Genomic DNA, 15,562 nt, shown 5'->3' on the forward strand with positions numbered 1-15,562 from the left:
AGAAATGTGTCTCTTTAGTAGAAGAATTTTGCTTCTCTAGAACAATTGTTTATTTTAATCTTATGAAAATCCTAATACTTGTATAAGCAATTTCATTTCCTTCTTTTTGCTGCCTGCTAGAAATCTCAGAATGAAACCAGAGGTCACTTCTGAATGTGCTAGACTACACAGCATTTTATATTTTGCATTCTTACCTCTTCTCAAACGTATTTTACTATTCTCACACATATTCTTCTCTGCCCAGATTGTCCTACTTGCTGTTTTATCTTCTTGAGCGAGGAAGTTGAAAATAAATAAACGGAACAATCACAATGCCTAGGGAGAAGTTAGTCTGAACTTCACTTTAGAGCCTTCTAAAGGAGAGCCATCTTTTATCTGTGTGTCTTGCTCCTGTCCTTGGACAGCACCAAAGCATCTCAATCAATCTTTCTTCATCTGCATACCCACTATACAGAGACAGGGCTCTTACGTATTTAGTCTTTGCTCAAGAAAATGTCCCTGGTGAAATTTGAATGCTTACTTTTTTATCATTCCTTTGTGTCATCAGCACCCAGATTTAATCTTTGCTTTGGTTTGTGTTGAGAAGTATTTCTTGAAAACATTACCCAGCTTATTAGCTTTTGTATTCTAATCTTTAAAATTCTGAACCAAAGCCAGCCCCAAGCATCCTGTATTGAACCTGGACTGGCAATTCGTTTCTTATATGATAATATACATGTTAACTAAACCCAATCATACCCTGCCTACATGTGGTGCTTATGTAACAATGGTTCTTATTCTGTTTTACAGAGCATCAAACTCTGACTAGAAACTTAAAGGGCAGAATGCCCTGCTGTCAAAAAAATAAAGAAAGGGGAAAAAAAATAAATGAAACAAGCAAACAAAAAAACTTGGTGACCATAACTGTAACCTTATCTGGTTATTTTAAGAGGGTGGAAAGAGAATATTTTGATGGTGGAAATAGAGTCATTAGCCTTCATTTTCTATAGTAGGTTATGCACAAACTTTATACTTTTTATATTGTTTTATATCTTTCATACCAGACCATTTATCTGGTAATCAGTAATGACCCTAATACTTTCATCCTTCAAACTGTTTTCAAACATAGTTTCAAAATCCAAGCATTAAAAATTAATACTAAATGGATGAATATGTTCATTACCTTGACTGTGATGATGGTTTCCTATGTCAAAAATGTCAATGCTTAATGATGCAAAAATAATAATAGTTATCATTGCCATTAATCATAGTAATAAATTTGAACTACCAAAATACAACATGATGTGCTTCACCATGGAGGTATTTTCTTACTTGACTTAATATAAGAGCAACATCAATAACAAAATTAAATTGACTGCCTACAGATGAATGCCATTAAGGTTGTAAAGTTAAATAAAGTAAAGGAAACAATATGTTTTGTAGGTATTCTCAGTCATTAGTTTAACAACAGAAAAAAAGAAATTCAAATATATGCAATAGGCTACATTAAATGACTCATAATGATTAGTCCCATAAAATATATAAATTATTTTCTAAACTTCCTCAAATAGAAATTTCCTTGCTCATAATGGAGTTAGTCTAAAATTACCCTATGCTACTGTTTTGACTTTTTAAAAAGTCTCTTTAAGAATATTAAATTTGCATTATCTAACAGTTTCCTATTAAACATTATTATAAAAAATGTTTAATAGTCCTATGGATTGTACTAAATTCAAAATCTCTGTTAAGAGGCCAGTACATTTGAATGTTAAGGAGAACCCATGATGAAGGATTTATAATGCTTTATCTGTTCAGGGCTGTATAACCATAAAAATTACTTCCCAAACACATAAATTCAGGCTACTTCCACATCTAAGATCTAATGTACACTTGTTTTCTATTGTTTACTCATTCTAAACACCAGAGTTGCACATGGTGTGTATTCAGAATTATAATGAAATAAGCGGTGACTATTTGGTTTAATAAAGATAAAGCTTTCATAATTAATATATTAATTAAAGTCTTAAAAGTACTCAGCTGATAAGCAGTATAGAATTTATAGTTTTATCCCAAATTTTAATAAAAAATAATGAATAGGATGTTTCATTTTATAATAATAAGGCAAATATTTCTCATCCTATTCAGTGGCTAGATTTGATAGGGAATGTAGCTTTCCTGCACCTGGGGCTCAGGCGTCTGCCACACTACTTTGGCAAAAGAAAATTTTTATTCTCAAAGGGAATGCAGGCTTATAGGTAGTGTAATAATAAACTACTGGAGTAAAGAGGTTCCTCCTCAGACTTCTCCAGTGATCCAGTGGTTAAGACTTCACCTTCCACTGCAGGGGGAGTGGGTTTAATACCTGGTGGGAGAACTAACATCCCACATGCTGCAGGGTGAGGCTGAAAATATTAAAAATTTTAAAAGGAGGCTCCTTTCTCAAAAATGTAGTAAAACAAAGACCCTGATATTATTTAAACCCCTTAATGCAGCCATTCTTGAAACCAGGAGTGACTCCAACATATTAGTAATGGTATGAATCTATCAGTTCAGTTCAGTCGCTCAGTCGTGTCCGACTCTTTGCGACCCCATGAATCGCAGCACGCCAGTTAAATTCTGACAGAATATGGTCCACTGGAGAAGGGAACGGCAAACCATTTCAGTATTCTTGCCTTGAGAACCCCATGAACAGTATGAAAAGGAAAAATGATAGGATACTGAAAGAGGAACTCCTCAGGTCAGTAGGTACCCAATATGCTACTGGAGATCAGTGGAGAAATAACTACAGAAAGAATGAAGGGATGGAGCCAAAGCAAAAACAATACCCATTTGTGGATGTGACTGGTGACAGAAGCAAGGTCTGATGCTGTAAAGAGCAATATTGCATAGGAACCTGGAATGTCAGGTCCATGAATCAAGGCAAATTGGAAGTGGTCAAACAGGAGATGGCAAGAGTGAACGTCGACATTCTAGGAATCAGTGAACTAAAATGGACTGGTATGAATCTATAGCTTCATTTTTTTGTTTGTCTTTACTTTAAATTGGGTTTTGGTCACTAACAACAGAAAGAGTGTGAATGCTTTTTTTTTTTTTAAGATTTTGTGGTTTATTTTATATTGTTCTGTCACATATCATTTAGTGAATAACTTACCTTTTTAGATTCTTCTGACTTTAATTTACTTGAAAACTGTATCATCTTAAATGCATAAAGTAAAGCTTGTTCAAATGCTAAGTCATGTCTGACTCTCTGTGACCCCAAGAACTACAGCATGCCAGGCTTTCCTCCCCTTCCCTAGCTCCCAGAGTTTGCTAAACTCATGGCCATTGTGTTCATGATAGTAAAGGTAACCAGGTACATAAAAGGGTCTAAGAAACTCTCCTTTAAAAAAAATTATCAACTTCTCTCTTCTCCCCAGGCTGAGAAAAATGTCTCTACTCTCAGCTCCCAGAGCAGCATCCACATAGTAACTAGTAATTTGTGTGCTCAGTGACTAAGTCATGTCAGACTCTGCGACCCCATGGATTACAGCCCACCAGCCTCCCCTGTCCATGGGATTTTCCAGGCAAGAATACTGACGTGGGTTGCCATTTCCTTCTCCAAGGGATCTTTCTGACCTAGCAGACCAGGACCAGGTCTTTCATATCTGTATCTTCACAGTTCAGTAACCAAATACTTACTTGCCTGGCCTCAGTCGGTGAGCTCACATCCAAATCTAAGAGTAACCGTTCCAAAACTTCCCATCCTCATATCTCTCATGATTGCCTTGCTTCTAAGCTGATCATTCAAAAATAATTTTGCCTACTACTTTGTTGAGAAAATGAACAAAGCAGGAATTCCATCTACTTTCTGTCCCTTCACCTTTAATCCACCATGCTTCTCTCCCGCTTCTTCCTGGTAGTCTCAGAGCATGAGGTACCCTTATAGGTTTTTCCCATTTCTGTCATGTTCAAGCTCTTACTCAGTGTGTTATACTCCTTTTTCTAGACTAAGAAACCTCTTCTTCCTCGTAGTTAGTTCAGTTCAGTTCAGTCGCTCAGTCGTGTCCGACTCTTTGCAACCCCATGAATCACAGCACGCCAGGCCTTCTTGTCCATCACCAACTCCCAGAGTTCACCCAAACTCATGTCCATCGAGTTGGTGATACCATCCAGCCACCTCATCCTCTGTCGTCCCCTTCTCCTCCTGCCCTCAATCCCTCCCAGCATCAAGGTCTTTTCCAATGAGTCAACTCTTCGCATGAGGTGGTCAAAGTACTGGAGTTTCAGCTTTAGCATCAGTCCTTCCAAGAACACCCAGGACTGATTTCCTTTAGAATGGACTGGTTGGATCTCCTTGCAGTCCAAGGGATTCTCAAGAGTCTTCTCCAACATGACAGTTCAAAAGCATAAATTACACCTAACTGTATACAAATGTGTCATGCCATCAAAAATTCATTATACAGAGGAGCATCCCTCAAAAAATATAATACACAGGTAAGTATATTTAAAACAATTTTAGTTTTGGAGTGAATTCTTTTGTGATCAACTGTCACCAATAGATAATAAAAATATACTAAGACAAACAAAGAGTAGGCAAAACTTATGGTTTGAAAACATCTTATATTTTGAAAATGTGTTTATCATTAAGATGGCATAAATAATTTTTCAACTGTGACTAAAGGTTTCAGAAATTACTAGAATGAAAGATAAAGAAAATCATTTTAACTTAAGAATTAGTAGTTTGATTCTTACAAATATTTCCAATTTCAATATGGAATCATTGGTATAACAGATTATTAATACTGTCAATGAGATTAATGTCCTTCAGTTTAGTCAATATCAGTTGTGACAACAGGTGATGTGACAGTTGCTTAGTTGTGTCCAACTCTTTGTGACCCCATGGACTATACAGTCCATGGAATATTCCAGGCCAGAATCCTGGAGTCGGTAGCTGTTCCCTTCTCCAGGGGATCTTCCCAACCCAGGGATCAAACCCAGGTCTCCCACATTGCAGGCAGATTCTTTACCAGCTGAGCCACAAGGGAAGCCCAGGTAGTCTACTACAAAAACAGAATATGCTTAGTAAGATATGTGTAGATAACATCAGCAGCCATTTTAAAGAGCGACTGAGAAGAATGAAATTGTCTTACATAGGTTTGTGTTTTTAATTGAATTGATTCAAAATTACTTTTCTAAAATTTAAACCAAGCTTAATATCATGCCATTAACACATATAGACATTTTGCTACCAATTTAAGTATATTAACTGTCATACATGTTTTTGGATTTAAAAGTGATAAAGTATTCAGAAGAAATGGTAAATAAATAACAGCTAACTTCCCCCAAAACTATCAGTTATTTGTATGAATCTGCAAAAAAAGATTAGCTATCTTCAAAATCTTAAAAATTAGAGGTTAATAATGTACAAGGAGCTACATAATTTTAAAAAACATGTTAAACTTGCACTACAGTGCATTATTAGGTGTAATTGAAACACTTCAAAGGGTTATTGAAACAGTATGTTGTAGAAAATGATTTTTCAATGAAATATATAGATGGCTGGTAAATCACAGGATCTGACAATAGTTTTACAAATCTGAATTTACATTTGGTTTACAATTTCTTTGTCATATGCTAAAATACAAGAAAGGCAAGGCCAATGAATGTTCAAACTACCATACAATTGAGCTCATTTCACATGCCAGAAAGGTTATAATCAAAATCCTTCAAGTTAGGCTTCAGCACTACATGAACCAAGAATTTCCAGATATACAAACTGGGTTTTGAAGAGGCAGAGGAACCAGAGATCAAATTGCCAACATTCACTGCATCATGGAGAAAGCAAGGGAATTCCAGAAAAACATCGACTTCTGCTTCATTGACTATGCTAAAGCCTGACTGTGTGGATCACAGCAAACAATGGAAAATTCTTAAAGAGATGGGAGTGCCAGACCACTTTACCTGTCTCCTGAGAAACCTGCATGGGGGTCAAGAAGCAACAGTTGGAACCAGACATAGAACAACTGACTGGTTCAAAATTGGGAAAGGAGTATGACAAGGCTGTATATTGTCACTCTGTTTATTTAATTTCTATGCAGAGTACCTCATGCAGAATGCTGGGCTGGATGAATACAAGCTAGAATCAAGATTGCCGGAGAAATATCAACAACCTCAGATATGCAGATTATACCACTACTCCAGTGGCAGAAACTGAAGAGGAACTAAAGCAGGTGAAAAGGAGAGTGAAAAAGCTGGTGGGAAATTCAACATTCAAAAAAAACTAAGATCATGGCATCTAGTCCCATCACTTCATGGCAAATAGAAGCCACTTTCCAAAAAGTGGAAACAGTGACAGATTTTATTTTCTTGAGCTCAAAAATCACTGTGGATAGTGACTTCAGCTGTGAAATTCAAAGATGCTTGCTCCTTGGAAGGAAAGTGTGAGTGAAAGTCACTCAGTCGTGTCCGACTCTTTGCAACCCCATGAACTGTATAGTTCATGGAATTCTCCAGGCCAGAATACTGGAGTGGGTAGCCTTTCCCTTCTTCACGGGATCTTCCCAACCCAGGGATCGAACCCATGTCTCCCGCATTGCAGGCAGATTCTTTACTAGCTGAGCCACAAGGGAAACCTAAGAATACTGGAGTGGGTAGCCTATCTCTTCTCCAGCGATTCTTCCTGACCCAGGAATCAAATCAGGGTCTCCTGCATTGCAAGCGGATTTTTTTACCAACTGAGCTATGAGGGAATCCCTTGGAAGGAAAGCTATGACAAATCTAGAGAGCATATTTAAACGCAAAGACATCACTGTGACAAAGGTCTGTACAGTCAAAGCTATGGTTTTTCCTGGAAAACCCCAAGGACAGGGGAGCCTGGCGGGCTATCGTCCATAATGTCACAGAGTTGAATGTGACTGAGAGACTAAGCACAGCATATGGTTTCTACAGTAGTCACGTACTGATGTGAGAGTTGGATCATAAAGAAGACTGGGCACCAAAGAATTGATGCTTTCAAATTGTGGTGCTGGAGAACACTCTGGAGAGTCCTTTGGGCTGCAAGGAGATCAAACCAGTCAATCCTAAAGGAAATCAACCCTGAATATTCATTGGAAGGACTGATGCTGAAGCTAAAGCTCCAATACTCTGGCCACATGATGTGAAGAGCCGACTCATTAGAAAAGCCCCTGATGCTGGGAAAGATTGAAGGTAAAAGGAGAAAGGGGTAGCAGAGGATTAGATGATTAGAAAGCATCATCAATTCAACAGACATGAGTTTGAGCAAACTCTGGGAGATAGTGAAGGACAATGGAGCCTGGTGTGCTGCAGTCCATGGGGTCACAAAGAGACATGACTTAGTGATGGAACAACAACAACAACAAAGTTATAAGAACTCTTTCTAAAGAGATTGAACATGGATCATAGAATTTTCTTACCCTCAAACAGTAGAAGTGATTCTTCAACTAAATTTCAAAACAGATTTTTAAAGAGTATATAATATATCAAAGAATATTTTCAGAATGCATAAAAATCAATAAAACTATCTCAGGATAAAATTCTGGATTTTTTATTTATATATTTTTCTATAGCTTTCATAGATAAGTTTTCAAAGAAGAATATTGATATTTAATTACTGTTCTAAAAAACTTATTACTTAGATTAGATGCAATACTATTAAATTTACATGTTGAGGCCAATAATTTGTACAAAGTGAAAGAAGCTTCAGAGGCACTCTTTAAAAAGAATAAATACTTAAAAGAACAATTGAGGATGTAGAAAATTTTTAGATTATGCAAACATGATTCCCAGATTTGAATTTTATTTTTCAATGTACTATTAATCAATTTTTTTTATGGTTGAACCACTTTCTACACTCTGGCTCTTCATTTAATACAAACTTCATAATGATGTTCCTTGCATTTCATAACTATTAAACTATATTACTTCAGCACCTACAGTTATTTAGTAACTCACATTCTATTTTGAATTACCCCAAAACATTTTTAGAGTGGAAGGAAGGGTTTATCAGGAGGCTTAGTAGCCTATCACGAATTTTAAAAAGCAGAAATTGTTAACCTTAACCAACCAAACTGCACTTAGAGACCACAGTTTTCTCATTTACATGAGCAGATAGACTAATGATGTAGTATTGATTTAATTTTATCATAATTAAAATACATGTTTAAAATTCACATGTTAAACATTGTAGTTCTGAAAGCTTTATTGTTCTGGAACTTAATGCTGATACTATTGTTTGGATGACTTGATGGAATCAGTATGTTACCTTAACATTAAAAAAAATTGTCAAATGTTAATATGAAATGTCTTTTAAAATCTCTTGCATGCTTACTTAAGATGAACTTTGGAGAATTCAACACTACAGATTAAAACTAATCTGAGGTCACCCACAAACACGTAAATATACACACACACTCTCACATTCAGTTTGTGGTGCCACACTTAAAATATTTCTTATTTTTTTCATGCTTTATCAGATTTCTTTAAGAATATAAGGAAGGAATTCCCTGGTGGTCCAATGGGTAGGGGTCCATACTTTCACAATCAATAGTCCGGGTTCCATCCCTAGTCAGGGAACCAAGGTTCGACAAGATGTAGAGGCGGATAGGGACTTCCCACCTGTTATAAGAGCAAGAACTATTACTATTATTAAAACACTTTTGAGTAGTTACCTAAATAACATTGTTCACAACCACAATGTAATCCTAATTCAATACTTGGGTGTGCTTATTTGTTCAGTCGTGTCCAACTCTTGGTGACCCCTGGCATGACCTTAGCCCACCAGGCTCCTCTGTCCATGGGGATTCTCCAGGCAAGAATACTGGAGTGGATTGCCATGTCATCCTCTGGGGGATCTTCCTGACCCAGGTCTCCCACATTGCAGGCAGATTCTTTACCATATGGTCTGAGCCACCAGGGAAGCCCAAGAATACTGGAGTGGGTAGCCTATCCCTTCTCCAAGGGATCTTCCTGACCCAGGAATCAAACTAGGTCTCCTGTGTTGCAGGTGGAAAGCCTCAAGTCAATACTTGCTCACATTTTCTGACTGATCATATTTTATGACTAGTTGTATTATTAAAACAAAAGTGGCCATTAAGAAACAAATCCAATAACTCCTCTACGGCAGTAGTGAGAAAAACACTAGATTTGCAGTCAGGAGATACAACTCTGCTGCTTACTGTGTGGCCATAAGCAAGGTGTTTAAGCTCCCCAAGTCTGTCTCCTCATCTATAAAACAGGCATGACACCATCCACCCGACAGAGTTCTTGTGAGGTTAAAATCAGATAGTTTACAATCTGGCTGCCACACCACTTTTCAATACTTGTATCTCACCACTTTCTCAACATGAGTCTTATGTTCTGGTCACATCAAAGTCTTTGAGGTTCTGTAACGGTGTCACATTCACCCTTCCCCTTTGTTTTGAATGTCTTCTTTGTCTATTTGGATAATACAGACTAACATTCAAGAAATCCTTCCCTGACTACCTCCAAGTTAAATAAGCTCCTTCTCTAGTCTCCAAGAACAACCTATACAAATCTTTATCCTAACAGTTGCCTGTTTATTGGTCCAACTGACTGACTACACTATACCCTCCTTGAATTGCTAAACTATGCCTTCCACCTCATCTTGTGTACCTAGCACATGTAACCCATGGTAGGAAAAAAAAAACAAAACTGGATGTTGCTTAAATGAATGCATGACATAACACAAAAGCACTGAACTTGAGCTATTTGTGATATAGTAGGAATTCAGTTTATGTTAGCTGAACTTGATATTTAAACCCTTAGAGATGATGGATCCTATGGTTCACTATGATATCACTTCATTTTTGTGATTTAAACTTCTGAACAAAAATCACTAATGATTCTAAGATATATTTTATAAAGAAAATGAAAATCATCATCAAATGAATCCTGCATATGGTTAGCACACTCTGTTAAGAATATTTTGTCTTGTTTGTATTAAGTTAGCATCAAGGACTTTCAGCTTACAAACCTATGAAACAGGCAAAATGACATATAAGAGTTCAAGACACCATGAAGTTAAATTGTAAGCATGCTTTTCTCAAGTTTCAGTGTGGTCACTGAATTCTATTGCTTAGCAGTAGTGTTTGAAGGGTTATATATACTTTCTGCTTTGGTCAGCTTGGTTCTTTATTAAAACAATTGTATCTTCATGCCAAAAAATATATACTATATTTCGAACACCAATAAAGGCATAGGAAGAAAACTGGTTCCAAATAGTCATCTTCTGCAGCTAAAAGTTACAGAACTACTCCCAACTTGCTATGCTATAATTATAACTGTTCAAAAGGAATGAAATATAGCAAGAAAGCAAGAAACAAATAAACCTTTAGAGTGAATCACAGTACTTCGAGGCATAAACAAATATATCATTGAGGTTCTTGAATTAAGGAAACAGACTACTGCCTCTTAAGAGGCAGACTACAGGCAGATGATTATGTGGGCAGAAATATGCAGGATAGGATTTAAAGGAGAGAAATTGAAGTCAGGTAAGCAATTAGGTTAAAAATCTCCAGACACTAGAACTCTAGGGGCATGCGGTCCACACTGAAGCTGAACAAACTGTACATTCTACCCCATTTCTGGTTGGAAAACCCAACTTTTCATGTACTTTAGAACACAGAATGATTATTTTAATTAATACTTTCTGTAGTAGGGATGAAATTTACATTCTTCAACTCACTTTACTTTCTATCCCCAATTATCTTGTCTTTATTAGCCTCATTTTTACTGATGGCAAAACAAACAAAAGGCTTTTTTTTAATATATATAACTTGACAAAAAGAAAAACTTTCTTTTTCCTCTTCCTTCTTCCAAAGATGGTATTGTCTGTATGAAGAGGACCAACCAGTTCTTTCTGGCTTCTGTTGAGACGTCCTGCCTTCTGCCTAGTCCACAGGGAATCGTCTGCTATTGACACTGATTTCTCTGGCCCACTATTATGGTGTCAGTTTGACAGCCACTGTTGATGACCATGGAGTTTGCCATTGTGCCTGGTGGTGAGGTCTCCACATTCTGCATTGTGCTTTTTGGTGCACTGATCCTCCTGGAAGTGGGATAATGGAGCAGGAACCGGGATGAAGAAGCCTTCAGTTTTCTCTCTGCTGCACTAAGCAGATGCAGGACCCCACTCCACATACCTTCAGCCCTTCCTATCAGCCATTGATCCTCTACCATTCCAACATCATGTTGCACATTTTGCTATGACAGAGATCCTGCAATCTCCAGGGTTTTCCCAAGTGACTGGGAGCATCAACTTTCAATGTTCTGAAATTCAGACAAATCTATTAATATTCTGTGTCTCCCTCTCACTTTCAAGATCCCACCTGAAGAGGGTAGGATGCAGAAGGGAAGATATTCCGTCAGCTTTCTTGACCTCATTCCCTTTCAATGACTCTCTCCAGTTCTGGTAGATTTGCTTCCCCCCACCTCAAACCATGTTGTGGGAACTTCCCATATGTTCTGAGCTGTGTTGCGTTCTGACCCATGCTCTGTTCCATGATATCCACTCCAATTTTATTTATAAGAAAATCATAACATACATCCTTTTTTTTTTCTTTCTCAAAAAAGAATGCCTTTTCAAACAAAAAGTACTTACTTTAGGACTATCATCTTACTATAGACAGGATCAATTCTATTTGAAAGTCCAAAGGCAAATGGTGACTCTCTTGCTTTCAGCCAGGTCGATCTCTTCCCCCAAAAGTAATGGATATTATTGACTTAATGAGTCAGAAGATTCAAAGAAAAACCAGAAATTTGGTATTATAGGTAATCTAGATACATTATTTTAATATTGCCAAAATATCTTCAATGTGCATTTCAAGTCTAAATATCCAGTTCAGAGGAATTACTTTATGTGAAGTTATATTTAACTAGAGTTTCAATACAATTTAAAAATCATCCTTTTTTGTACAAAGTTTTCATTCATCAGAGAAAAGAGTACAAAAGTAAAAATCACAGGTCCTTTCTCACTAAGCAAAAGAATCCAAAATCTACTGGCCTAAAAGAATTTCCTGCTGTTAAAATATGGGGAAATTACTGTAAAGGAATGCATTTTCCCATATGTAGAAACCATAACCCATGACCAAAATATCACTAATTTAGTTTTCATGAACATGGGCCTGATTTTATAATATTTAAGCCACTTTAAGTCTGAACCATTCCGAGATGATATTCTAAGTAGCAATTTACACTGAAGCTGTCATAATCTCTTTTTGGGGGAAATAGTTGATCAAACTAAAGAAGTCCACTCAAGGTCAGTAATAAAAGCTAAGACTGATTGTGCCTATTATATTCCAGAAACTGTTCTAAGGGCCTTATGTGTATTATTTCATCTCTTTCAAGGTAAGTATACTAACTATCTTGTTTTACAAATTAAGAAATTGATGCATAAAAGGTGGAGAAGGCAATGGCACCCCACTCCAGTACTCTTGCCTGGAAAATCCCATGGACGGAGGAGCCTGGTAGGCTGCAGTCCATGAGGTCGCTAAGAGTCGGACACGACTGAGCGACTTCACTTTGACTTTTCACTTTCATGCATTGGAGAAGGAAATGGCAACCCACTCCAGTATTATTGCCTGGAGAATCCCAGGGACGGGGGAGCCTGGTGGGCTGCTGTCTATGGGGTCGCACAGAGTCGGACACGACTGAAGCGACTTAGCAGCAGCAGCAGCAACAGTGCATAAAAGGCTTCATAGTTGTCTCAACTGTGCTCAGTGAATAAATACTCACCTCTACTCTTCACATCTAACCACTATTCTGTGCTGCTTCACAGGTCAAGAGGGTATTGAATTTAAGATGTAAAACTGAAAGAACTAGGCACATCAGACTCTGCTCTATTTGCAAGGGTAAAAGAAGGGACTGAGATTCCATATTTAGAGCTGCCATGCAAAATAACCCCAGAACCATATGTTTCAAATGACCCAATCATTGGGTCTTTCATTCCTGATCATTTGACGTTTTTAAGCATGAATCATCTAATGAAAAAATTACAGGGCTTTCTTTTGAACACATTGTTTATTTGTCACCAAGAGATCTCAGATATACTTTAAACAAATTCCTGCTATAAAGGAAAGACTACATACCCTCATGAATGGCATAATCCAAAAAAAGAAATTATTTAAAACAGCTCTAACACCTTTTCTAAATTTCCTACATTGTGAAATGACAGCAGTGTCTCCCTTTCAACACTGCCTTCTAGTCAATGTAAAAAGAAATAAACCATCCCCACATGCTCATATTTGGTGTTTACTTTTCCATCAGTCATCTAAAATGGGACGCAGGAAAAGGGATGTGTCTGTCTCTGTTAGAGAGAGGAGAAAAGTGAAGGAAAGAAAATCTAACGAAACAAGAGAGTTGCCAGATTTGGAACTGATTGAAAGAGTTTTGTGTCACCAAACATTTTTCAAAGACCTATCAATCTGCAACTCTTTTTATAAACCAACCTGTAATGACTGGTGTTTCCACACATTTTCTTCACACACAGTTGCTTCTGCATTTGGCAGTGCCTTTGATTTGAAAAGAATTTCAAACTTTAGATGATCACACAGAACCTTTTTGGCATCATGGAAAAGAATATTTAGATCATAAAGACTTAAAAGAATGTAAGCTAGAGTTACAAGTAGTTTAAACTTTCATTACAGAAATGCTGAAAGCCACATTGCTGGGCTTACAAGTATGTTTATAAGTGATGCCATTTGTAACTCTGACTAATTAAATGAGAATTAAAAGGAATGAGAAAAAAAAAGCACAGATTAAAATTAATATTAAATGAAAAAGATAAATTCTACAGTACATCACATATCAAGACAGACCGAACATCCTTAGCATGTTCTTATTCACATCTTCTGGCATTAAGGGAAAAACCACCTTGGAAAAACCAACAAATCCTTAAAATAACAGAAAAGTGCCAGCACTAACAGTTGTATACTTAGTAATCCCTGGGAAAATTCAAAGAAAGTAGAGTAATGAAATTTGTCACCTGTTGACTGGTTTCTGCTGCTCAGAAAACAAAAAGCACAGCAGACGGGAGTTCAGGATGTACAGCCAGAAGAGTGTGGGATTCCTAACTGCAAAGAAACTGACTCCATTACAAATCCACACCTCATTCCCCATCCAGCCCCCAAAACCACTGGTTCTCAAAAATTCAGTCCCCAACCAGCACCATCAACATCATCTGGGAACATGTCAGAGTTCTCAGGCCCCATTAGATGAACCAAACCAAAAAGTCTGGGGAGGAGGCCCAGGAATCTGTGTTTTAATAAACTGTAGCAATTATCTTAAAGTACACTGATGTTTGAGACCACTGCCTTAAACGTCACAACTTGATCAGTAAAAAGGAGAGATGCCCTTCTTTGGTCTGTGACTCCTAAGAGTAAAAAAAAAAAAAAAAATGAATAAGTATTGGTTCTTACTATGAGCAAAGTACTCTTCATGACACATTACTTGTATTTACTCATTTAATCTTTATGCAACCCTGTAACTACTATGCCCATGCAACTCATTAGATAGACAGGCACAGGGAAACTAAGTTACTGAGAAAAGACAGGGCTATTATGAGAAGAATAAATTTCTTGAATGTACATTCACCAACAGCAACAGAAGTATAAACACAAGGAGGCCTGAAAAGAAAATTTTTATGTACCTTTAAAGCAACTTTTACTGGTAACGATCTTCATAAAATTTTGCAGTTTCTCTTGATAGATGAACAGGTCGAGGTCTAATTTTTTCATGAATCAACTTCTTGAAATGATTCCAGTCTGATATCCTTCATTATGGTCCAGAATGGGAACTGGACTGAGTCCAGCTAGCCAGATGCACTGAATAGTTTGGTCACAAGTAAGATGGAAGATATTGCAACCAGATTGTCCCCAGGTTTGACCAGCACAAAGTTCAAACACCATCTTTTACACCCCTGCTCTCATCCTCTCAGCCTTATCTAATCAATGGATATTCTCAGCTTCAGTGGACAGGAAATATATTAAGGAGCTCAAGATATAAAACACAATTGTGTCTAAGTGTTCAAATGACAGCTAAAGTTAGGAAGTAAATAGCTGCCTCTTTTTTGTTTCCTTGTTTAGTTCTATATTACCTCTTCCAGCAACCCAGGCTTGAAACTTTGCATGTCGCCTTTGAGCACTCCTCTTTCTTCACTGTCTCATCCAAGAAATCACTAAAACCTAACGTTATTTTGTTCAGACTCTTCTATATGGCACTGTCTTTCCATTCCAGCTTCCCCAACTTTATCTCAAACCCTTATCATCTCATCCTAGATTACCACAATGTTCTCATAATCTCTTTCTCTCTTATACTTATTATGGAGACCACTGTCAAATAAAGCTGCTTTTATCATGATGCTTCCTTGCTCAGAACCCATCAGAAATACTCCACTGCTGACAGGATAAAGTCTAAACTCCTTAAACATAAATATAAACATCTTCACAGCCTGACTCCAGCTTTATCTCCAACTGTTTCCTTATGTGAAATCCTAAACTCAAATCACAGTTGTATGGTCCCTGTCTCTAAAATACGTCATGAGTATTCCAGCAACTCTTCTCCAGCCCCA

At 37.2% G+C, this 15,562-nt stretch overlaps 1 protein-coding gene across 9 annotated transcripts in view; it reads right to left on the reverse strand.

The window, feature by feature from the left end:
* Window positions 1-15,562, reverse strand: part of SUGCT (succinyl-CoA:glutarate-CoA transferase) — a 768,395-nt gene that overhangs the window by 373,685 nt on the left and 379,148 nt on the right. Inside the window, exon 13 of one of the 9 annotated variants that reach the window (XM_069588245.1) lies at window positions 4,458-5,018. The exons of 6 other annotated variants lie outside the window; for them this stretch is intronic. In XM_069588245.1, coding sequence (XP_069444346.1) covers window positions 5,016-5,018 — 3 coding nt within the window. In that variant the 3' untranslated portion in view covers window positions 4,458-5,015. Of the gene's footprint in view, window positions 1-4,457; window positions 5,019-11,753; window positions 14,366-15,562 lie in introns of those variants that run through there. 2 more of the 9 variants (XM_069588247.1, XM_069588240.1) reach the window with 2 other exon arrangements.

The sequence above is a fragment of the Ovis canadensis genome, chromosome 4 (assembly GCF_042477335.2).
Source record: "Ovis canadensis isolate MfBH-ARS-UI-01 breed Bighorn chromosome 4, ARS-UI_OviCan_v2, whole genome shotgun sequence".
Classification (NCBI taxonomy): domain Eukaryota; kingdom Metazoa; phylum Chordata; class Mammalia; order Artiodactyla; family Bovidae; genus Ovis; species Ovis canadensis.